At 40.8% G+C, this 24,640-nt stretch overlaps 1 protein-coding gene across 1 annotated transcript in view; it reads left to right on the top strand.

Annotated features, from left to right (window-relative positions):
• The first annotated feature begins 8,128 nt into the window (after positions 1-8,128).
• The window catches only part of LOC116101046 (olfactory receptor 10V1-like), a 44,352-nt gene continuing 27,840 nt past the window's right edge, over positions 8,129-24,640 (top strand). The window contains exon 1 of the mRNA XM_031384742.1: positions 8,129-8,771. Coding sequence (XP_031240602.1) covers positions 8,129-8,771 — 643 coding nt within the window. The remainder of the gene's footprint in view (positions 8,772-24,640) is intronic.

Below are 24,640 nucleotides of genomic sequence, written 5' to 3'. Positions count from 1 at the left end.
CCCAATAAAGAAATTAAGCCAGTCTCAGAAAGACAAATATTGCATGAATTCTGTCGTTGGCGGGTCCTAGATTTTGTTACAAGCACATGAAGTCAGCAAAAAGTCTTTATAGTTCTGAATAAAATAGAACTAGAAACAAACTATTCATCAGCACTTTTTAAGTTTTTTTTTTTTTTTTTGAGATGGCAAAGTAGTAGACCTCAGCACACAGTCTTACAACCTGATGTCACTGCTGAGTCTCCTCCCTCATTCTCCTTCCCCATCCTCCCTCTCCCTGCTTGTCTCTCTTTTTTTCCCCCAGAAGCCTCCATCCCACTTCTGTACATTCTGTTATCCTCCTTTTAGCCCTGTACGGTCCTGAAGGACTCTTTCTTATATTATCATCCCATGATGGTGGTGTGTTCTGTACCCATAACCTTCATATATATGCATATGTAAACATAACCATCTAGAATCCATATGTAGGAACATGACATATTTGCCTTTTGAGTCTGGGCTACTTGCTCTAGTATAACAATGTCCAGTTTCATCCACTTTCCTGCAAATGTCTTATTTTATTTTTCATTATGGCTGAATAAAATTCCACTGTGTCTATGTTAGCCATCAGGTATTTAATAATTTCTGGATTAACATACTCGTGACTAACATACTTAATTGTGCAAGTATCTCTTGCATTCTTTTATGTGCTTTGTAACTGGTTGTTACAAAGGTAAATAAGTCAGAGAAGGTTTCTGCATGTTGTGTTTACATCATTGATAGTTCTCAGGAAGAGGCCGCTTCTAGATACTTCACATGAATCATTCAGTGTTCATGATGACATTGTGAAGGAGAGACCGCTACTACCCGCATTCTCCAGATAAGGAAACTGAGAACAAAAACAATAACTAACTTATGTAAGGTCACTTTACTACTAATTAATGGTGACAACATTAAAAGCTATCAGTCCTTCTTGGAAGCAGCCAGGGGCAGAGTAGAGCTTCCATGCTTCTGCAGGGTGCTTTATTGGAAGCAGCCAGGGGCAGAGTAGAGCTCCCATGCTTCTGCAGGGTGCTTTCTTGTATAAATAATGCCTTATTGGAACATAGTCACTGTCATTTTTTGTTGTTGTTTTAGATAGGGTCTCTCTAAACAGTCCTGGAACTTGCTAAGTATTCCAGGCTAGCCTCAGACTCACAGACATCCTCATGCTTCTGTCTCCCGAGTGTTGGAGACACTATAGCCATGTATAACCATTCCCAGCTGTCCATGACTGCTTTCACTTACAATAGTAAAGCTGAGTGGTTATGACAGGTACTATGTGACCCATGATGTAAAAAATGTATCTGTTCTCTGGGATTTCACAAACAAGTGTGTTAACCATTGCGATGGAGACAGCCTTTAATTATATACAGATGCTTCATTAAGAAACATATTAAAATCTCATAGCAGTATCTGGAAGGATGACTCTTCGATTTAGAATATATGCTACTCTTGTAGAGGACCTGAGTGCTGTTCTCAGAACCCTCAGAGGATGGCTCACAACTGCCTGTAACTCCAGCTCTAGAAGATCACATGTGTATACCCCACACCTCCATAACTGAAAAAAAAAATCTAAAAACAAGCAAGCAAGCAAGCAAGCAAACCTTATAGTAAGCTTCACTTTCTTTTCATAATTAACCTTTTGTGATTCTTTGTGAATTTCACACTGTGCACCCCACAATTCCACTCATCTCATCCTTTTGTATTCACCCTATGCACTTGCAACCTCCCCTACAAAAGAAAAAAAAATTGTCATGGAAGCTGCAGTGTGTGACAGTGTGTCCCACATGTATCCTTTTGCTCATACATTTTTACTTGCACGTGTTCATTACAATGAATCATTGGTCTGTTTCAAAGCCTCTGGCTTCTGTTACACTATCAATACTGGGTTGTTGCCTTGTGTCATGGAGATTCTGCAACTTTGGATCTACAGGATCAGCCTCTTCATGCACTCCAGCAGTTCATCGATGGGATAGATATTGGGATGGGCCAACTCAAAGCCATGGGTCTGGACCTGGGTGGTAGCTGAGCTGGTCAGCCAGTCAGCTCTGCTGCACACACACCACCAGGGTGAGCTCTCCAGCACTGCCCCAGCTAACCCACCCAACGCCCCAGCTGGCAAGGGGCAGAGTCAGCTCTCATGCTCTCAGACTTGAACCAGGGCCTTCACCACTAGGGCTACTCTTGTGCTGCCCAGGTGAGGCGTGGGGCCCTTTCTCTTAAGTGCTGCAGCTGGTGAGGAGGGCCAGCTCTCCTGCTCTCATGACCCTGGGGACCAGCTCTCAGGCCTGTCATGTGGCAAGGGGTGAGGTTGGGGAAGGGCATCTCTGTCTTGCTCACACTACTACTGCATGGCAGACAAGTGGCAGGGCCAGCTCTCCCATGCTCAGGCTCATGCCCTTGGGGTGGCTCACCCCCAACCCCCAACTACAGGTGTAGGCCACCTTCTTGAGCGCTGAAGCTGGCAAAGGACAGGGCCAATGCTCCTGCTTTCACACCTTTGGGGCATGCTCTCCCATGATGCCCCGGTGAGGGGAGGGCAAGCCTCACTTTCAATATCAAAATAAGAGTCAAGCTTATAAAATATCAGATACTGTACAGGTTATTCTCTGACCACTACAATGTCAACATTTTCAGGAGCTCTAAATAATACTGGAAGACCCAAAAAGGAGAGAATTGGTCTCATAGAGTATAAATTTATACCTAGTAATGCTAAAGAATTTTCATAAAAAGCTATTATATTTAAAGTCTAGCATGGTGATGCAGGCATGCAATCCTAGCCCTCCAGTGGGAGACACAGAGAAGCTTAAGTTTGAGGTTCTCCTCAGCTATATAGTGAGCTTGACATGAGAACCTATTTCAAAAAACAAAGCTGGAAAAAACAAACGTACTATATTTGTTTAAGAGCTGGATCTACAAAATTAAGTGTCTGAACACTACTCTTTTTTTTTTTTTTTTTTTTTTTTTTTTTTTGGTTTTTTTCAAGACAGGGTTTCTCTATGTAGCCTTGGCTGTCCTGGAACTCACTCACTCTGTAGACCAGGCTGTCCTAGAACTCAGAAATCCGCCTGCCTCTGCTTCCCAAGTGCTGGGATTAAAGGCATGCGCCACCACCGCCTGGCGGTTGTTTAACTTTTTTTTTTATTAGATATTTTCTTTATTTACATGTCATATGATTTCTCCTTTCACAGTTTCCCCTCCAAAAAAAAAATGACCACCCCCCCAAATAAAAACCACCAAGGACAAACCCCTGTTGCCTCCCCACTCCCCCTGCTTGCCACCCCACCCTCTCCCACTTATTCCCCTACACTAGGGCACAGAACCTTTACAGGGCCAAGAGCCTCTCCTCCCATTGATGACCGACTTTGCAATCCTCTACTATACACATGAGAGAGAGAGCATTCAGAGAGCACATGTGGATTGAGGGTATCAAACTCATGTCATCAGGTTTGGAAGCAAATGTTTTTACCTTATGAGCCATCTTATTGAACAATTATTTTTTTAAAGACAGGGTCTCCTCATATAGCATTGACTAGCCTTGAGTTCCATATGCAATTGAGGATGTCCTTGAGCTTCTTATCCTCCTGCCTCTACTTCCTAAGTGTTATGATCAAAGGGGTATGCCATCAAGCCTGAGGACTGAACCACCAGGGCTTTGTGCATGCAGGCAAGAACTACCTTTCTGGCTACATCTCTAGCCTCAACTATCTGGACTTTCTTTCTTTCTTTCTTTCTTTCTTTCTTTCTTTCTTTCTTCCTTTCTTCCTTCCTTCCTTCCTTCCTTCCCTTCTTCTTCTTCTTCTTCTTCTTCTTCTTCTTCTTCTTCTTCTTCTTCTTCTTATTATTATTATTATTATTATTATTATTATTATTATTATTATTAGTAGTAGTAGTAGTAGTAGTAGTAGTAGTATTTTGTTTTTCGAGACAGGGTTTCTCTGTAGCCCTGGCTGTCCTGGAATTCACTCCGTAGACCAGAATGGCCCCGAACTCAGAAATCTGCCTGCTTCTGCCTCCCAAGTACTGGGATTAAAGGCCGAGTTCTTTCTCTATTTTTAACAAGACCAATCAAATAAAAGATTTTGTTCTACAGGAACATCATATTTTTTTTCTTATCTACACAGACTTCCATATAACAAAATTTCAGGGAGGGAAAGAAGGAAGGTGGAAGTAAGCATAAAGGTGAGGTTGATCCAAGCGTCACAAGTCTTCACCATGAAGTACCAGCCCCCTGATGTCACCTCAGCTGTGACTCTGTTCTTTGTGCCATGGTTAAGTATGAAGTCCTAACACAAAGGTAGATATTGGCCTACTTAAAATATTCAGTGGTTTCCATGAGACTTACACTGCAGTCCTGGCATAGTTAGACTCCTGAACATCCTTCAGGCCTTTCATGATGTGTGGGCCACTTGGGATTCAGAGGGAACCTGTGGATTGTGGGGATCTCTCCCTTCCCCCGCCCCCTCCCCCCCCCTCTCTCTCACACACACACACACAAACACACACACATATATTGAGGTCTCTGTTCAAAGGTCTATTCCTAGACAGAGCCGCTTTAACTGTAGTTACATTTGTTAGCTTGCACACCCATCACTCTCCATGTTACTGTCCTGATTTATTTTTCACATTCACACGTTACCTATGATTATATTATTTACTTATATTTTTCTTATCATCTGTTCTCTCTCATTAGGATAGAACCTTCAAGTCAAGAACATTTTTTGTTTTCTTACTTCTATATCTCTAGTCCCAAGAATAGTACAAAAACCATAATGGTGGTAGGTGCTCAGTAGGTAACTGCTAAATAAATGAACACATTCGGTATTCCCACGAAGAGACTCAATGTGGGTAACATCATTCTTCACCGTACCCCAGAGAGACAAATCCGGAGCCTCAGTGAGTTCATTGGTCCATTTCCCTGGTCCCTGAGACAACAGATGTCCAAGGCTCTTGGGGGAGGAAATGCACAAAAAGCCACCTGATAACTTAATGTTCTTGTGATTTTTCATCAGCTTGAGGTAAGCTTTACCTTTTGTTTAGACAAGAGTTTATGTGACAATAGATTCTGTCTCTGTCTCTCCCCCCTCAATTGGGCAATAAAAATTGCAACAATCAGAGTTCTTACTTTTCTTATCACATACTAAAATGATCTATAGTTTTATGCTAGGTGCACTTAAGAAAAAAAGATTTCAGCTGAGTGGTGGTACCTGCCTTTAGTCCCAGCACTTGGCAGGCAGAGGCAGGTGGATTTGAGGCTAGCCTAGTCTACAGAGGGAGTTTCAGGACAACCAAAGAGAAACCTGAATCAAACATACAAACAAAACAAAACAAAAACAGAAAAAAAGATTTCTTGCTCTCAACTGGTAGGTGACATGTTTTCTTTTTTCCTGTAGATAAAATGTGGTAAATCATTAATTTCCTCCAAGTCTACATATGTAAAGCTGAAAGCCAAAAACGTGGCAAATATGAGGACATGGCTGTGACAAGTCAACATGGAACAGTGGGTAAGTGTACACAACCTGCAACCTCTTGGCTGGAGTCAGGATATGTGTTTTGTGTTTATCTGTAAAGTACAGGTAACAGCATCTTCCTTGTCTGTTTATTATGAAGAATAAATGACTTAACTAATAGAAAGTGCATAGACTAGTGCCAGGCATCCTATGAACACTAGTCACAACTATTCTCAATACATGAAACATCACCAGACGCTCAGCTCATCTTAGTTTCTATTCTTCACCTTTTCTTGTTAGCTCTTGTTAAGCCAGTGTAGCTCTTAAGAGAAAGTTACATTTTATTCATTATATGCAAACAGTGTGTGAGTGTGTTTAAGCACAAGGAAAAACTGTATCCAAGGAAGCTAATCGATCTATCTATAGCAAGCTAGGGATACCAACATGTACACAGATGATTCAAAAGGGAATGAGGCAGAGTGAAGGGGTGTGTTGACCAAGCACACAATGTGCAGCAGCTATCCAGATCTTGTTTGTTTTTTTTTTTTTTTTTTTTTTGTTACACTGTATCCACAATTAGTTAAATTAAGCTTTGCTGTTTATTAACTTAAACTCTGGATTCTATTGGCACTGTGGAAATCAGTCTCTTGTATTGCTTCTTATTTGATTTATATAACAAATGTTTTTATTTATGTTAATGCATCATTTTTATAAAGATAGTGTCAATTATATTGCATGGGCTTAATCTAGTATTCGATATTAAGTTGTTTTCATTATTTTCTATTAAAATTATGTCATTGTTTTAGATTCATTTAGAATAAATTTGATTAAAATTGCTAATTTTTAGTTTGGGATATCTTTAGCCTATACTCAGTAAAAGGTGGTATAAAGAATATTTATATGAATATTGCATAGCTTGTAAAATTCTCAATATTTTGACAAAATAGAACATTTCAAGATATTATTAGAGATGATAGAAACAAAGTTTGTTTAAAAGTAGTTATAATACTACCTATTTATGAGCTGATAAAGAATAAAAACAACTTTTTTCCTAAAGCTTTGAGCCCTCTGCTTCTCTAGCAACTAGCTTTTAAGTATTAATTTCTCCACAGAGCTTCCAGCATGAAGAGTCACTATTTACTTATTAATATTGTTGCTTATTCTTTAGAATTTCATATATATACATATATATATATGTATGCACATATATAATGCATCTTGATCACATACACCCCAGTTCCTCCTCACTTTCTACCCAGGATTCTCCCATGTGCCCTGCATTCTTCCCACCTTTATGTCCTCTTCTCAGTAGCATTGGCTACATGAGCATAAGCAACTCAGTCTCCTGCTGGTCACACTCCCAAAGGAAATGATTTCTCCTCCAAGCAGCGTGATCATCAAAAAAACAAAGAAAAGCCAAACACCATATTGAAGTTTAGGCTACGCTGGTTATCAAACTAGTATAAGCCACTTGTTGAATTTGTTCTTTGACCTCATCCATCTCTTTTAGCAGAACAGTGTTCTTAACTTGGCCTTTCTGAGTGTCCTCTGCAAACATCAAGGGAAAGACCATTCTGTTGCTAACTTAGCCAGTTTCATCCAACTGAAAGGTTAAGCACAGTCACATGGAAATGTGTGCAGGCATCTGTAAGTCCATAGTGCAGCTTCCTTGAGTTCAGAATCATGGAGGTGTCTGTAGAGGTACAGCTGGTGACTAGGGCAATGGAGATTTTTAAATGTTATTTCCTGAATGACATTTGCACTCAGCAAAGAACTCCATTTTCACTTATAAAATTGTTTTGTGAGTCAGGATTTAATAATTGGATTGATAATGCAAGAGTGAGAAACTATCTTTTAAGACTCTCAGAATTGATTAACACAGTCCAGAAACATTTAAAAGAGACTACACTGGGCCTATGATATCGAGGTAGGTGAGGGGTTGAGCCATGTACAGGAGTTTGGAAATCCTTTGTAAGGTAGATGCAATTGGAACAAGGATAAAGGGAAGTGTGGAGGAAGATGGAGTAGCTGTAAGGTTGCTATTTGGCACAATGCAATTGTGAAGTTGAATTGTTGAAGATTCAAGAAAAAATATCAGAATTCCAAATTTTAAAGGATCACCTAGGTAAAAATGCATCCTATTTAATTGATCTGGTCTCTGAATACCCACATTTGCAGAATGGGTAAAGGGCGGGCTGTGTAGCTTGCCTTCTGAGCTTGGTGTGGGAATCACATGCATCCTTAGAGATCTGTACTTTGCAAGCTGTTCTAGGAATGTGCAGTCATAGAACCAAAAGGGCATGAGGCTGGTGAGAAAGTTTTGCTCCAAAAGAAGACGGATGATGATCAGGAACAGCATGGATGAGACAAGGAAATGTATATTGAGAACCTCATGCATGCCTGGCATTGGTCTCTGTGCTTGTAGTCATAGAATCTCGTTCAATTTTCACCAGCCCCTCTGAGGTGGGTGTCATACATTTCCGAGTTTTGCAGTGAAAATGCTGGAGTCCATATTTCTCCAAAGTCACAGAGCTAGTTGGGGTTGAATTCCAAAGGAAACCCAGAGAATAAGCACTTGGTTAACTGCAGACTGGTTTTAATATAGCTTAGTAACATGAGAAAGTAACTTTAACCTTGACTTTTTCCTTGTACTAGGTCTAATGGAGGAGGAAAATCAGACAGGAGTCGTATATTTCCATTTCCGCCCCTTTTCAACCAACTCAACAGTGGCTTCCCTAGTGTTTGTGGGCTTCTTGCTGCTGTATCTAGGAAGCCTCATTGGAAACCTCACCATTGGGCTCACAGTCTGGCAGGATCCCTCCCTCCATACCCCGATGTACTTCTTCCTTTTTGTGTTGGCCACATTAGAGCTTGGCTATTCCACCAACATTGCTCCACTGACTCTGGCTAGCATCCTCTCCATGGGGAAGATGCTTATCTCTCTGCCCAGCTGTGGGGCCCAGATGTTCTTTTTCATCCTTCTTGGAGGATCTGACTGTGTCTTGCTGGCCATCATGGCTTATGACAGGTATGTGGCCATCTGTCATCCATTGCATTACAGCCTCATTATGAGTTGGCAGATGTGTGGGCAGATGGCTTTAGGTTCTCTGGGGCTGGGTTTCCTTTTGTCACTGCCTTTGACCATTCTGATCTGCCACCTCCCATTCTGTGGCCACAATGAAATCTATCACTTCTTCTGCGACATGCCTGCAGTCATGCGCCTGGCCTGTACAGATACCCATATACATCAGGCAGCCCTCTTTGCCATCAGTGTAGCTGCAGTGGCCATTCCTTTTCTCCTTATCTGTCTCTCCTATGGTTGCATTGTGGCTACCATCCTGAGGATGACATCAGCAGAGGGGAAACGCCGGGCTTTCTCTACCTGCTCCTCCCACCTCCTCGTGGTTGTCCTACAGTATGGATGTTGCACCCTCATCTACCTTCGCCCTAGCTCCAACTACTCCCCAGAAGAAGGCCAAGCAATATCTGTTGTCTACACCTTCTTCTCCCCATTGCTGAATCCCTTAATCTACAGTTTAAGGAATCAAGAGGTGACTGATGCAATAAAAAGACTTTTGGCAAGAATGTGCCTGCTCAGAAAGCCAGAAAGATTCCTTCCTGGGGAAATTATTCACCGAACAAGGGGGAACACAGTTTGATGGAAAGGAAACTCAAAATTAATAGGCCGTGAGAACGGAGCAGTAGTTGCGCTCATGACTACCTGGGTCTACAACGTGTTCAACATCACCCCCTACTTCACTTAGATGTTCAATGACTGAGTCCTGTATTAACTCATGTTGCCTTAAGCAGCCTTCTTTTCTACCACAGGACTTAGAATAAGGACTGGCAGAGGAAACTCAGAGGAAAAGAGGAATCAAATGAATAAGATTGGTGACAGCAGGTGATAGATGGCTGTCATTCTGTTACACTATAAAGGCTTGTAGACACCCATCCATCTACATACAGAAATGCTTCTTTGATTTTCCTTGCTGGCATTAAACATCTGAAACTTCACTTCCTTAACACAATTTTGCTGAATGGCATTATCTGATAGTGATCATTTAAAAAAACTAAATCATTTTTCTTTTTATACAATTGAGTTTAATATGTTATGGTATTAACCCTGCATAGGGTTCCTTTGAGACAGAAGAAATGAATTATTCTTTACATTTTTTTCTTGCACATTGCAAAGGATATAGTAAGGGCTCAGCCTTAGGGTCTACCAAACAAAGTTGAGATCTAATCTTTCTTTTGTTTACTTACTTTATTTTGCTCTATGTCCTTTTGTCCTTAGTCCACCATATTTATGAATGTTTTATATGTATGCATATATGTACACCATGTGTATGCCTGGTGCTCAAGGAGGTCAGAAGAGGCTGTCAGATCTCCTCAAACTGGAGTTACAGGTGGTTGTGAGCCTCCATGTGGGTGCTGGGAGTGGGTCCTCTTCAAGAACAACAAGTGCCCTTAGCTGCTGAGTCTTCTCTCCAACCCCTAATATTTCCTTCCCATTAAATAGTAATAATGTCTGTCTGTCTGTCTGTCTGTCTGTCTTTCTGTCTACCTGATCTTTGGAGTCAGACAAAGTTCCCGTTGCTCTTAGTCCAATCTGAGGCAAGAATATAGCAAGACTGGGAGACTAATGGAGAGGGTTAGATTGAGGACTGGGAAAACAGAACGATACTTTCAGAGCATCTTTTTTAAAAGGGGAAAGGGTGAGAGGGGAGATGGATCAGTGGGTAAAAGTGCTTGCTGTGAAACTATGGGAGTGCGGGTTTGAGTCCTGAGTACCTACATGAAAAGTCAGGCATGGCTATGTGTGCCTGCAGCTCCATGCTGTGGGGCTTGGGGGTGGGGAGTAGTCAGGTGGATCACTGGGGCTTTGTTGGCTGCCAGCCCAGCTTCAGGTTCAGAGAAAGGCCTGGTCTCAAGGGTATAAGGTAGGAAGTTGTAGAACAGGCCAATTGTTGTCATCTTCTGGCCTCAGTTTGTATGGATGGGTCTTCTTCATACCTTCACATATACGTGCACATACACCAAACAGTAAAGAAACCACTTTCTTTATCTAACTTTTATTTTTAATTTATGTGTATATCTGTTTATGCTCCATGAGTGCATGAGCTCCCAGAGGCTAGAAGAGGGTGTTGAACCTCCTGGAGATGTACTTACAGGCAGTTATGTGTCCCTGATACTGGTGGTAGGATATGAACCTGGGTCTTCTACAAGAGCAGTAAGTGTCCTTAATCTCTGAGCCATCTCTCCATCCCTGACCCCACTCTTTTCTTGATGTTGCAAAAACATGGTCATAGATGCTAATAGACCTTCTATCTTTTCTTTGATGTGTAACACATTAAGTGATGGGGAGAACAGAGAAGAACAATGTGAAAACCCAATGGCAAGGATTTGTAGGTCCATGGTCAAGTGAAAACATTATAAAGCATGGGGCCACACAATTATTTCCATTAACTCGAATGAAGAGGATATCTGATGAGTAGTTTATCATAGCCCTGTTATTTGTTGAAATTAATGAATTCTATTTTAGGGTACTATATTCTCAATAGCATTTTCAAGCTCAGTAGTAAGATTGACATTTAGAAGTGTGTTTCTGCAGTTTTGAAAGTGCCTGCCTACATGTCTTTAGGTTTCTTAACAGCCAATGGAAATAATAGACTATGATTACATCTGAGGATATTAGCCTTCACCTAACAGTAAATGATTATATGGAGACATAAAGTACTTTGCTTGGGTAACATTTAGATTTGAAAGGATCATTTCCCACAGTTTTCAATATGTAATAAGACACCAACATTCATAACATTAGCTGATATCCATTGAGCATTTATTTATATATCTGACAATATCTTAGCTACCTAGTAAGTGCTAATTCATTTGGTTATCACAAACTCACCCTCATGTTACACATAAAGATCCATGCTTATGGAGAGGTTAAATAATTCACTCAACATGTCATACTAGTATGCACCATCTTATCCCAGAGCCAATGGCTTTAAGACAAAATGAATTTTCTAGGATTGATTTTTAGCTCAGGCTGAGGCTCACTAAGGGCAGTCCAGCAATGGTTCACAATCAGTGAAAAGTTTTCTTAATGGATTTTAGGAAAGTAAGTCTAAACTTTGACAGCATCTCTCTTGGGAGTGCTCCACAAATAGTTCTGCTGACCTGTTTGTGATCATAGCGAGAAGAAAAAGTTCCAGGATACAATTTCTGTCCAAATGTTGGAATATATATATATTCTGAAAATATAATGAGCCACAGATTTACATATGATTGGTTTTCATTTCCTTCATTTGATATCCATTACCAAGCTTCAGTTTCATAATGGAATTTTAATGGTATTTACATTGGAACAGTAAGAAATAATTGCATTATGTTCTAATTTAATTTATTTTATTTAATAAATAAAATTGCGGTCTGAGCCTGCTGGAATGACTTGAGGTGGTACTAGCTATGTGAAGGAAATGGCTAATGAATTTTTAGAAGGTAGTTATTTGTGGAAACTAGAGATTTGTTTATTTAATTTAAATACATCTTTATCTTCTTTGAGAATTTCCTCTGTGTATGTGTGTGTGTGTGTGTGTAGTATATTTTTATTATATTTACCCTCTGTTCCCCTCCTAGTTGTTCCACTTCCCAACTTCATGTCTTCTTTTTTTCTTTTGTTAAATAACCCACGGAGTCTAATTTAGTGCTGCCCATATGTGCATATATTTAGGGCTATCCACAGAAGCATGGTCAACCTACCAGAGACCACACCCCTAAGAAAACTGACTGCTATGCCCCAGAAGCCATCAACTGTCCATAGCTTCTCAGCCAAGGGTAGAGGATCTTGAGTTCCTCTCCAATCCTATGTTGAAGTGTTAACTGGCTTGATGCTGTGCAAGCAACATGTCATATCTAGTAAGTCAGCACCATCTTATCCCAGAGCCAATGGCTTTTAATCCTGCTGCAAATTTGTGAGTACAATATCCAGAAGACATTAACCAGAACTCTATCTCTTACCAATCATTATGCCCCTCTTCTATGATGTTCATGAGACTGGGGAGGAAGATGTGTGATGTAGACTTCCCACTTTAGTCTGAGCACTTCATACACACACTTTTTCTGGCTTTTGATCAGTTGTATTTGTATTAACTGTCGTCCACTACCAAAAAAGCTTATCCGATGAGGACTGATGTGTAACCTATTCATATAGAGATAAGTATTTAGAAGGCATGTTGGTACTCTGTCTATTCAGCAAAATTAGAGTAGTAGGCTCATTCCGAGGATCCATGAGGTCCCTGGCTGTGGATTCTTTTTTTTTTTTTTTTTGATATTTTCTTTATTTACATGTAAATTTCTCCATTCCCGGTTTCCCCTCCAAAAAACAAACAAACAAACAAAAACAAATCCCTGTTGCCTCCCACCTCCCCATGCCTGTCACCCCGCCCTCTCCTACTTTCTGGCCCTGGCATTCCCCTACACTGGGGCACAGAACCTTCACAAGGCCGAGGCCCTCTCCTCCTATTGCTGATCGAACCTGCAATCCTCTACTATACACATGCTCTGGCTGTGGATTCTTGACAAGACTGACAGTAGCAGGCATTGATTTCCTCCTGTGGACTGACTCTAAAGTCTAATGAAAAAGCTGTTGCTACACCTATAATGTTCATGCCATTATTGCTCTCAAGCACATGTCTTGCCTGTCTGGTTATTATTTTAGCTCAGAGTCACAACTATGTAAGAGGTGATGACTTTTCTTTGCCAACAGCTTGCATGGCACCTTTCAGTACTATGCAAGCCAGCTAGCAGGGAAGAAGATCCTAGGTCAGTACCAGTTTGACTTCTTTGGGTTGTATGACCAAAACTTATGGTATCTTCAACTGTAGTGTCTTACCATCAAGTTCTGGCAGGCCATCAAGAACAATGGCAATACCTTGTATTGTTATGGAGGTCTCTGGGATCTTCCTTCTCTACAAGTAAACTCAAAGGGTGGTAATCCACATCTTTTTGTCTGATAACCTATGGCTTCTGGGAGAAGCATTATTCTTTATAGGAACTGGGATTTTAAATTGAAATTTTCAGGCAGGCTGTAAAAGAGCACTAGACAGGCTCTCATTGACACCTCTCTGTGTTTGGTGGAAGAAGACATGAAGTCAATAATCATGGTATAAAATTCCAAGTCAGCTAATCAACAGTTGTGTAAACTTGGACAAGTCAGTTTACTTCTGTGAACTATTGTTTCCTCATTTGAAGTATTGAACAAATTTAACCAGCAAACTTTTGTAAATTAAAATAAAAGATAAATGGAAGTTTATAAACATGAAATTATCAAGTAAATTATAAGCACAGTGTTATTGTCCTCACTATCCTTGTCTCCTCATGTTATTTGTGTCAATGTCTTGTTTGTTACCCTGATACCTACTGTGCAATTGAAGGCAAACTCTTCCACCATCCTCCCACAAGAATGTAGTTCTTCTCCAGTACAGATGCACCAACCTCCTGGTTTTGGGTCTGACATCAGCAACTCTCCAGGGTAGGGCCAGGTGATTTCTGTGTGTTACACATTTATCACTCCTCTGCTGAATCCCTTAAAGCTTGGAAAACAGAGAGCCTAAGAATGCTCTTGGGAAAGAAAGAAATTGCAAGATCCTTTTGTTTTTTTAGATTTATTTACTTCTATTTTTTGTTTGGGCATTTTGCCTGAATGTATTAATGAATGGATTAATGTGCACTTCATTTGTGATTTGTGCTTCTGGAGGTCAGAAGTGGGTGATGGTTCCCTTAGAACTGGAGTTACAGATCATTGTGAGCCACCATGTGGGTTGGCAGCTAGACCCGGTTCTCTGCAAGAGCAGTAAATGCTCTTGACTACAGAGTCACCTCTCTAGCCTCAAATTGCAAGATTCTTGTTGCTCAGAATACAAGAAGTCTTTCTGTGTGAAGTCAATTGAATTATATGTACACATGTGAATTGTACAGAAGGCAAGAATCTAAGAGAAGAAAGATGGCTAAGTTTCAGGAATTGTTGCTACTCTTTGTTACTATGTGTCTCTTTTTGCTTTAAAGCTAAAAAAATCTTTTAAAGTGATTTGTCTGTGAGATCAGCAGAAAGGACAACCAAGTGATGTCATAGATAGGAGTTCTATTTTACTGCAGTATATGATCTCAGGCAATCGGTCTCCTGTGATTTTATCTTCCCCTAGAAATGAGATCCAGTTCTCGATGTCCCAAAAATGTATTTACATTTGTAAGACAGGACTTATATATTTCATCCTGTCCTCTAACTCTCTAGGTAGCCGAGGATGACTTTGAACTTTGTGCCTTCCTCTGTCCACCTCCCCAGTGGAGTCCTGGGGATCCAGTTTATGTGATGCTTGGGATGGAACCCAGGGTTTAGAGTACACTAGGCAAACATTCTACCAAGGGAGATATATTCTCAGCTCTTTATACAGTTCTAAGGATATATTAAAGAAAGCTAAGGTGGCCATTCTACCATGTTCCAGTGGCACTAAGATTTCAGAATTCTTAAATATTGCTAAGATAACATGAAGAACTGCACTGTATACTCCCCTACTATAGTATAAATTAGCATTTTTAAAATCCTAGAAAAGGCCAACGCTCCTTAGATGACATGGAAAAAAATGAACTCTGTGGTGCAGGTGGAAAAATGAATAATACAGTTCTATTTAAGGACTTACAACACATACCTTTAGAAGTTCTAGAGGGGAATTTCCTAACATATTTAGTTATAAGAAAACTTTCTTTAGCATCTGTCCCTCCATGGCCTCTGCATCAGCTCCTGCTTCCTGATCTGCTTGAGTTCCAGTCCTGACTTCCTTGGTGATAAACAGCAATATGAAATTAAGCCAAATAAACCCTTTCCTCCCCAACATGCTTCATGGTCATATGTTTGTGCAGGAATAGAAACCCTGACAAAGACAAATTGGTACTAGCATAGTGAGGGATTCCTGTGACAACCTGACCATGTTTTGGGGAGGACTGTGGAAGGACTTTGGAACTTTGAGCTAGAAGAGTCACTGGTTGTTAAGAACTCTGTGGGATGTTCTGCAGGAGCTTGGAAGATCATGTTGAGAACAGTGCAGAGATGGAGGCCTGGCTTGTGAAATTTCAGAGGGAAGATTAAAGGCTCTTATCAGGGCCATGTTGTTTTGATTGTGAAGATTCTGTGGTTTTGGTTAGCTGGGGCTGAAGTATCAGCTGTTATTAACAAGATACCAGAACTACTAAAGTGAAAACTTTGCATTGCTGGGACTGTTGATGCTGTGTTAGCTGGAGCTAAGAAATTAGCAGTGATTAAGAAGAGACCAGCATCATTGAGATGACATCTTCTGGGAAGTGTTTTTTGAGAGCAAAGAGGCTGTATTCCAGAGACAGCCAAGGTTGTACCTTGTGCTGCAGCAGGACTTGGTAATGTGTAAGAGTCACCTAGGTGGTACTGGTTTTGAAGGCATGAAGGGGTCATGAAGAGCATCTGAGGCTTGTCACAGTGAGAGGCCATGGAAGGCCACTGGTGAAGGTGCAGCCTCAGTTTGAAATTGATGGCCCAGGATTGAAGGTGTCATGCAAAGGAGTTGAGGCTTGACACCTTGAAGACAGTCTATGAGAGGCTATTGGTGAAGCCTAGTTACAGCGAAAGACAGCAGTGTTTTAGAATGCCAGTATCATGCAATGACCACCAAGAACAGCAGCAGCAGTGGAGTACAGGCATTTGAAGCCTAGAAGACAAAGTATGTGCTGCAAAGGGTAGAGCTGTAGAGGTGACTCAAGCCCTTGATAGAGCCAAGACATTGGTTTTGCTTTTGATTGTGACTGTGTCCTGATATTTTTCCCTCTTGAAGGAAGAACGTATTTTAGTAGAGCCCACAGTTAAGAGACTTTGAATTTCAAAAGATATTGGACATTTTAAATAGATTGAACTTTTAATATGTAAAGACTGTGGGACTTAAGATCTTGGGGATGAGTAAGAAAGTAAGGGTTGAGGCTTAATAGTGATGTGTTTTTGTGTCAAGTTGACAAGGGGTCAATTGTACTGGTTAGTTTTGTGTGTCAACTTGGCACAGGCTGGAGTTATCACAGAGAAAGGAGCTTCAGTTGGGGAAACACCTCCATGAGGTCCAGCTGTAGAGCATTTTCTCAATTAGTGATCAAGGGGGTAGGGCCCCTTGTGGGTGGTGCCATCCCTGAGCTGGAGGTCTTGGGTTCTACAAGAGAGCAGGGGAAGCAAGCCAGTAAGGAACATCCCTCCATGGCCTCTGCATCAGCTCCTGCTTCCTAACCTGCTTGAGTTCCAGTCCTGACTTCCTTGGTGATAAATAGCAATATGGAAGTAAACCAAATAAACCCTTTCCTCCCCAACTTGCTTCATGGTCATTATGTTTGTGCAGGAATAGAAACCCTGACTAAGACAGCATCTGTTATCTTAACACAAAGAAAATGTTTTTCTTGGATACTCAGAGAAAAGGTTGTATGATAATAAACAATTAAGACCTGGGAAATGGCAATAGATTAGTTTGATTGGTTCCCAAGTTTCCTCTGGGAACTAAAAAGTTCCAAACAGAATAGCATGTATCAATGAGTTGGCTCAGCCAGTAAAGCGCTTCCTGAGGCAGCTTGATGATAGATCCCTGAAACCTACAGTGGAAAGAGAGAATGGACTCCCAAAAGTTGTCCTTTTACCTCTACATATGCACCATGGCATTCATGTTTGCACTCATACACACATGCACTCCACGTGCACACACACATACATATACACACACACACACTCACACGCACATGCACATGCACACACAGAGGCGCACATGCACATGCACACATGGGCATGTACAAACATGCACACAAATATTGAACAACAACAACCATAACAACAACAACAACTAATAATAAAACAAAATATCAAAAATCCAATAATAAAAGGATTGTTTTTTGTGAAATTTAGTATTCTTTTAAAATAGTTTATCTAGTACTTTTTGTTTTGTTTTTTGTTTTTTGAGATAGGGTTTCTCTGTGTAGCCCTGGCTGTCCTGGAACTCACTCTGTAGACCAGGCTGGCCTCAAACTCAGAGATCTGCCTGCCTCTGCCTCCCAAGGTCTGGGATTACAGGCGTGCGCCACCACCGCCCGGCCATCAATTATTATTCTTATCATTATTGTGTTTGTGTGTGTGTGTGTGTTTGTAGGATCAGCATGCATTAGAGCAGGTAGGTATGCATGCCATGATGTGTATGTAGAAGTCAGAGGACAACTAATGGAAGTCAATTTTCCTTATTTTTTAAAAAATTAAATTATTTATTTATTTATTTATTTTGGTTTTTTGAGACAGGGTTTCTCTGTGTAGCCCTGGCTGTCCTGGAACTCACTCTGTAGACCAGGCTGGCCTTGAACTCAGAAATCTGCCTGCCTCTGCCTCCCAAGTGCTGGGATTAAAGGCATGTGCCACTACACCCGGCATTTCTTTTATTTATTTACATTCCAGTCATTGTTCCCCTTCAGTCCCACCTCCTATGGTTCCTCATCCCATTCCTCCTTCCCCTTGTCTCTGCGCCCTCTTGGAAGTCCATTTTCCCTTTGAACCTTGTCAAGGCAAGGCCCTTTTTGCTCTTGTTGCTCTGCATACTCCAGCATACTTTTGGGTGATTCTCCTGTCTCTGCTTCCCAACTCCTTGTAGGAAGGCTGGGATTGTAGATACAAGCAATTGTATTTTTCTTTTTGTAGGTTTCAGGGATCAAAGTCTAGTTATTCTCTTTTACTCTCTGGGCCATCTTCTGGGCCTTCAGTAGTACTCACTAGACTCTGTCTCTGCTCTTAGCAAGGAAAGTGGTCTTTGGACCATGCAGCAGGTTCTAGAACATCTTGACTTATTCTTCCTAAAGAAGTGAAGCAAGGGTTTTAATCAAAGTCTTAAGGACTGACAGAAATACAGGCTGGTACCTATCAAGTTATACACACATAGGATCTTCTTGTGTAGTGTGTTCACTGTGGTTTGAAGTTTATTTTGGGAAAAGAAGTTACAATGGTGGGTGATCCAGAACAACAACAGTGAACAAGTGGAGACTTTGAAGAGAGTACCGTGGGTGAGAATAGTGCAATGGTCATTGTCATTTCTGAATTCCTTGGAGTCTGACTCTAGAAGATATGCCAGAAGATGATGGAAGGGTGGTATTACCTGCCAAGGAATGAATGGATCGTTCTTCCTGAAGCCTTTAAGATGGGTATTTTCTTAATATACAAAATCTAAGAATTTAACATAAAATGATAGGGGTATAGGAACAATGCTAGAGAACCACAGGGATTGGGTGGAGGAGTACCAAATCCTGCTTCCGTGTCACTCAGAGATGATGTGACTGACTGCTCGGCCCATTTGTGTTACATGTAGAGAATAAAAACAAGGCAGTGACTAAGATATTGCCAAGTCTAGTAGCAATTAAACCAGTTCAGAAGATCATATCCCCAAACAATTCCTATTTGTGCTCCTACTGGGGCAGGTCCAGTCGAAAGCCAAGTCGGCCTCCTGGGGCTTGGTGGAATCAAAGTGGGCAGGGAATTCTCCAGAAATGAGATGAAGAGTGAGAGCAGAGAAACAACGCAGAGTTCCAACCCCACAAATCCCCAAGCCCCATGTTCTTCCCTGGTGAAGGGGCAGTGGGGATGAACCGGCACATGGAAATGTATGCTGTCCTCAGAGGAAGTCAGGTTCTCAAAGGTTCAACTCCATGGTTGCCAAGCCATTAGGAGGACCATAGCTTGAGGTTCAGTCAGTCATGTGCTGAGGATATAGTGCCAGGTCCTATGGGTAGTAGAAAGGAAGGAGACAGGGGACACTTGTCTGAGCTGCTGTGTTGTCTAGATCCTGAGAATGGGCCAATGAGTGCTCCTGACCTTGGCACCTCCAGAGGTCTTTCTGTTGTTGAGCATAATATAGCTAATGAGCTCCTATAGCTAATGAGGAGTCTCTGGTCTTCTCACTGTGAATATGGGAAGATTTTTTGTTCACTCATCAACGCCTTAGATGAAGACAAAAACCCCCAAATGTAAGTTTTTAAAATTTTTATTCATTTCTTTGTATTTGTAGAATGCAGACAGGAATCATGGCCAGCTATGTTTCTGGGCTTTATTGGGTAGCAGTTATTTTAAGGGCAAGTACAAAGTATTAAAGGGAAATAGCATCCCCAGATGCCTAGAGCTTGAAATAGTAACCTATGTTTCTTAACTTATTGTAACTCAAATGCTTTAAAAATAGAATATTTGAAATAAACCTCAAGAATAAAAATAAAAGTCAACTGTAATGATGAAAGTAAAGACAATAGAAATATGTATTTAATTATAACTTCTGGCTAAGGCAGTGGTTCTCAACCTTCCCAATGCCACAACCCTTTAAATACAGTTCATCATGTTGTGGTAGTCCCCAACCATAAAATTATTTTCATTGTTACTTCATAACTGTAATTTTCTACTATTATGAATCCTAATGTAAATATCTGTTTTCCAATGGTCTTAGGTCAAAGACTCTGTGAAAGGGTCTTTGACTTCCAAAGGGGTCAAGACCCACAGGTTGAGAACCATTGGACTAAGGAAAACTTAATAATTGATTTTGAGTGTTCTATCAGCTAACACAAATGGGAAAATACAAATTATATAACAATTGTGGTTAAGTAGGATGTCATAATTATGTCCATTCATATAGAATATGCTATAACTCCAGGAGTTTGGAATACATGTAATTTCAGCATCCAATAAATAAGAATCTTGAGTTCAAGATCAGCCTCAGCAACATAGCCAGTATATGTCTTTCTGATTCTCTAGTTCTTGTTCTCCCTCCCTTTTTCTCCACTTCCCCTTCATTCTCCCTCTCCCTCCCTCCCCCCTCTGTGTGTGTGTGTGTGTGTGTGTGTGTGTGTGTGTGTGTATGTGTGTGTAAAGATCTGTTTGTATATCCTGGATGTTCTGACACCTGCTATATAGACCAGGCTGGCCTCAGAATTCACAGAGATCCTCTTGCCTCTGCTTCCCAAGTGCTGTGTTTAAAGATATACACTACCATACCCTGGAGCCAGTATGTGTCTTAAAACAAAATAAGCTGGGTGTAGTACTTTTTTGTCCAGGTAATACCAGCACTTGGACAGCTGATCTCCACAAAATTGAAGCTGTTCTGGGCTACATATTGAATTACTGGCTAGCTTGTACTTTAGTCCCTGTCTAAAATAAAATAATAAAACAAAACAACTTCCCAAGCATGCAGGCAAACAAACAAACAAAAATTCAACATGAAAACTAAACAAAGTCAAACCACTGAAATAAAAAAAGAAAGAAATGTGTGTGTGTGTGTGTGAAAAGACATGTGTACATTGGGAACAAAGGCAAGCATACCTTCTGTGACAGATGTAACTTATTGAGGATTTCAGTCCTACGCGTCTTAAGCAGGACTTTTAAAATTATTTTTATTTATTATTTTATATGTCTGCCATGTGCCATCAGAGCCCACTGAGGTTAGAAGAGGGCTAAAACTGGGGTTAGAGACAGCTGTGAGATGCCACATAGGTGCTGGGAATTGAACCTGGGACTGCTGAAACAACAGCAGTGCTCTTAACCACTGAGCCATCTTTCCAGCCCTTTAATGAGAATTTTAGCAGTCAATATTTTATATGTAACTTGTGTAACTTTCTTTTCTCAGCCAGGATTATAGAATAAAGATCCCTTCAGCTTCTGAAGTACAAAGATTGTCATAGTGTTCACACCCACACCCACACCCACACCCACATATGTGTGTGTTACTGCATATGTATGTGCATGGCTTCATGCTCTAGACTAATTCATTAGGATATCTTCTTTAGCATAGAGTTTCCATTCAGTACATTTAACACTTTAAAACACCGTGGAGAATAGGTAATTTTTCTTCCCACAAAAGGAGTGTTCCCAATAGAATCTGGGTGTTAAAACGAAAGGTGATCATTTTCATCGACATTGGACATCACTCCTCCTATAAATCCCTCTCAATAAATGTTTTGGTTTACATTTATTTTTTGTGTTTGTGCACACACATGGATGTGTGCATATATATACATGCAACTTGTGGGAGTAAGTTTTCTCCTTCCACCATGTGAGTTCTGGGGAATAAACTCAGGTCATTAGTCCTGATGGCAAGTGCCTTTGCCTGCAGAGCTCTCTCACTAGCTGTCACCCAATAAGTCTTCAGTATATGAATGGGTACATGTTTATAGAGAACCAGACACTGGTTTCAATTGTGCACATGAGTAAAACTCAAAGTTGATTGCTGCCCTTAAAGATCTTAGAGCCATGGAGAAATGGCTACAAACAAATGAACATAGAAGTGAATACATCACTAAGGGAGAGATGAGACTCTGGGTCTCTTATAGTCTCTGACTGTCCCCTTTGTGTTTAACCATGAAGGCCAGATCCCTGATCTAAGTAGTGTGTTATCATTATATATCTTGCACAGAGTGAGGAGGGAGTGTGTGTTCCCACTACTGCCCACAGGAAAGATATTTCATTACTCACAAAACAGTATATTACTGGAAATTGCTGAGGAAAACTGGTCTGCTACTATGGCTGTTATTTTGTAATCCTGTCCAGAGGTAACTGATCATCAGCTGACAGCACAGGGTGCAACTCTTTAGAAGGGGGAACATCACTTTTAATAAATGCATGGAGTCATACTGTAAGAGGACTGGCTTGTTGGTCATGGAAATATAGTAAATACTTAAAGGGAAAGCTACAGTCAGTACAAACACTGTTTGCCCCATTTTCCAAGATGGAAAGGAACAATGTCCTTTCATGACTGTCACATGTGCAAAGGTCATGCATGTCTTCAGACAGGAGCACAGCAGATATGGGCAGAGACACATTTTTCTGGAGATGTTCCTGACACCTTGCAGGGCTGTACTGCTAGCTCAGGGAGTGAAGTGCACAATAGTGTTCTGTCTGCCATAGAAGATGGGATGCTATTGAACTGAGTGTCTGCATCCAACCCTGTCCCAATGCTGTTGTTAAACTCTGCAATGTGATGCTATTAGTTAGTGGGGCTTGAAGAGGATGTAGGTTTGGATGAGGATGTGGACATCAAGGTCCTGTGGCAGGATTAATATTTCTCTACAGGTGGAAACAAGTACAGTTTCCTCTCTGCTATGTGAAGATAGAAGGAGGCAGTGATTTTTTATGCAGAACAAGGGCATTCACTCTGACTCAAAGTATGGCTACCTTGAACTTGGAATTCCTGGCCTTGAGAATTGTGAGAAATAGAAATCTATGGTCTAAGCCATTCAGTCAGTGTATACTTTAAAATAATCTTCCATACTAGGCCAAGGTTGATTCATTAGAGAAAGAACAATGTCCATTTTCACCTCTGCAGAAAGTAGAATAGTAATGTTGTATGATTATATCCATGTTTAATTCAGTGCTTATGTTTGTGTGTATTTGTGGAGGTCTAACTTATTAATGTAGGCACTATGCAAATTTACTGTGAACTTCATTCCTACTGGTTACAGTTAGTGGAAAAAATTCAATAAATAAGAAAGTTTAAAACAAATTAAAATACAGGACTTTTCTCCCTTCCAGAATTCTTTAGGCATGCATTACAGTCTGTTGTGTGTAATTCCCTGAGGTCAGGAGTTAGTGTTGGTTCACTTTCAGAGGCAAGGGGCCCATGAAGGAAGGTGAGGCATTCGGTGCCCATGGTTATGGAAAGCTGTTTTACCCTTAAGCCTCAAGTGACAAGGAAGAGAAATATGTCAGTGAAATCTAGGCATATCCAGCTATGGCATATCCAGAGCCTACTCACTCAGAGCTGTGGTCACAGAGCCAAGGGAAAGAAAGAGGGACAAATGTGGGAGTGACTTTACTGAGAAAGGCCTCTCATTGCATACCTTTACAAATCACACTTCATCCAAACCAGAACCAAGTTAACAATATACTTTGAGATCATTTAGAACTACATACTCTCTCTGTTTACACACTACGTGTTAGATCTGTTTAGAATTAACTGACCTTGAAAAAAAATCCAGTGTAATCAATCTTACTACGCTTTAGGCAACCAGTGTAATTAACTTGTACAAGCTAAGATAACTGGATAGCTTTAATATTGTCCCATGCTGTTCAATAAATAGAGAGGACAGTTTCTGTTCAAGAGATCAGAAATCCAGACAGCTGAGGCTCACTCTTGCTTTAGATGACTCTTCTGTTCTGCAGCACCGGCTCAGAGAGGAGGCAGTGCACCGTGTGAAGGATGATCATTCTGTCTCTTTGTGCTCTTTTTCATTCTCCAGCCTGTTCCTCAGTTTGGTCAAGTACAAATGATAAGCCAGAGTGTGAGAGAGTTATCTGATGCAGTCTTTAGAGACTTCTAAAGGGCATGGGAAGCTTGAGCATGGATCCAAGGACAGTCGGTGAGTGGCCAGAAAGCCTTGCCTGAGTTACATCCAGAGAGGTGGGAGGGTGGGCCAGTGTCAATGAAACCAGAGTAAGGAGTTTTCAACAGATTTGGATGCTACATAGATGTCACAACTATCTGTTTGATTCAGAAATCCTTGGTGACCTTCAGGAAGATGTTCTCAAACAGTAGAGAAATTCACAACAGAGTACTTGAGGTAAAGGAGAGGAAATGGTTGATATGGGAAGAGTACACAGAGATTTTGTTGTTAATTATTTACGAGATGGTGTTTATTCAGTTCAAGCTGCCCTTAAACTCTTTTGTAACTGAAAAGGAGCTTAAATTCCCTATTCTCTGGTTTTTGCTTCCTAAAATGTTGGGATTACAGGCCTAGGCCACCATACACAGCAAAAGGCTTCGAAGTATGACACAACAGTGATGCAATTGACTTATATTATGGGAAGTGTATTTGCTCTGGAATGAAAAACAGCACTAGATGTGGGAAGCTGAGCAAATACCTTGTGAAACAGGATCCCAGCAAAACAAGAGGGTCTGAAAGCATTACCTATGAAGAAAGGGTAAAACTTAGGCATATGGGAAAATGTGACAGCCTAAGGGTGAGGAGGAAATGTTATGTCCAGACCCGATGACAATGAATAATGACAGAATGAATAATGACAAGTGTTCTCTAGGTGGGTTCTGTCTATCCTCAGGGGCATCACCTGTGCCAGTGGCAGACCCAACACATTAAGTACATGGAGGAAGGAA

This window comes from Mastomys coucha, unplaced genomic scaffold, assembly GCF_008632895.1.
Source record: "Mastomys coucha isolate ucsf_1 unplaced genomic scaffold, UCSF_Mcou_1 pScaffold21, whole genome shotgun sequence".
Lineage (NCBI taxonomy): Eukaryota > Metazoa > Chordata > Mammalia > Rodentia > Muridae > Mastomys > Mastomys coucha.
This window is presented reverse-complemented; position numbering and strand designations above follow the sequence as displayed.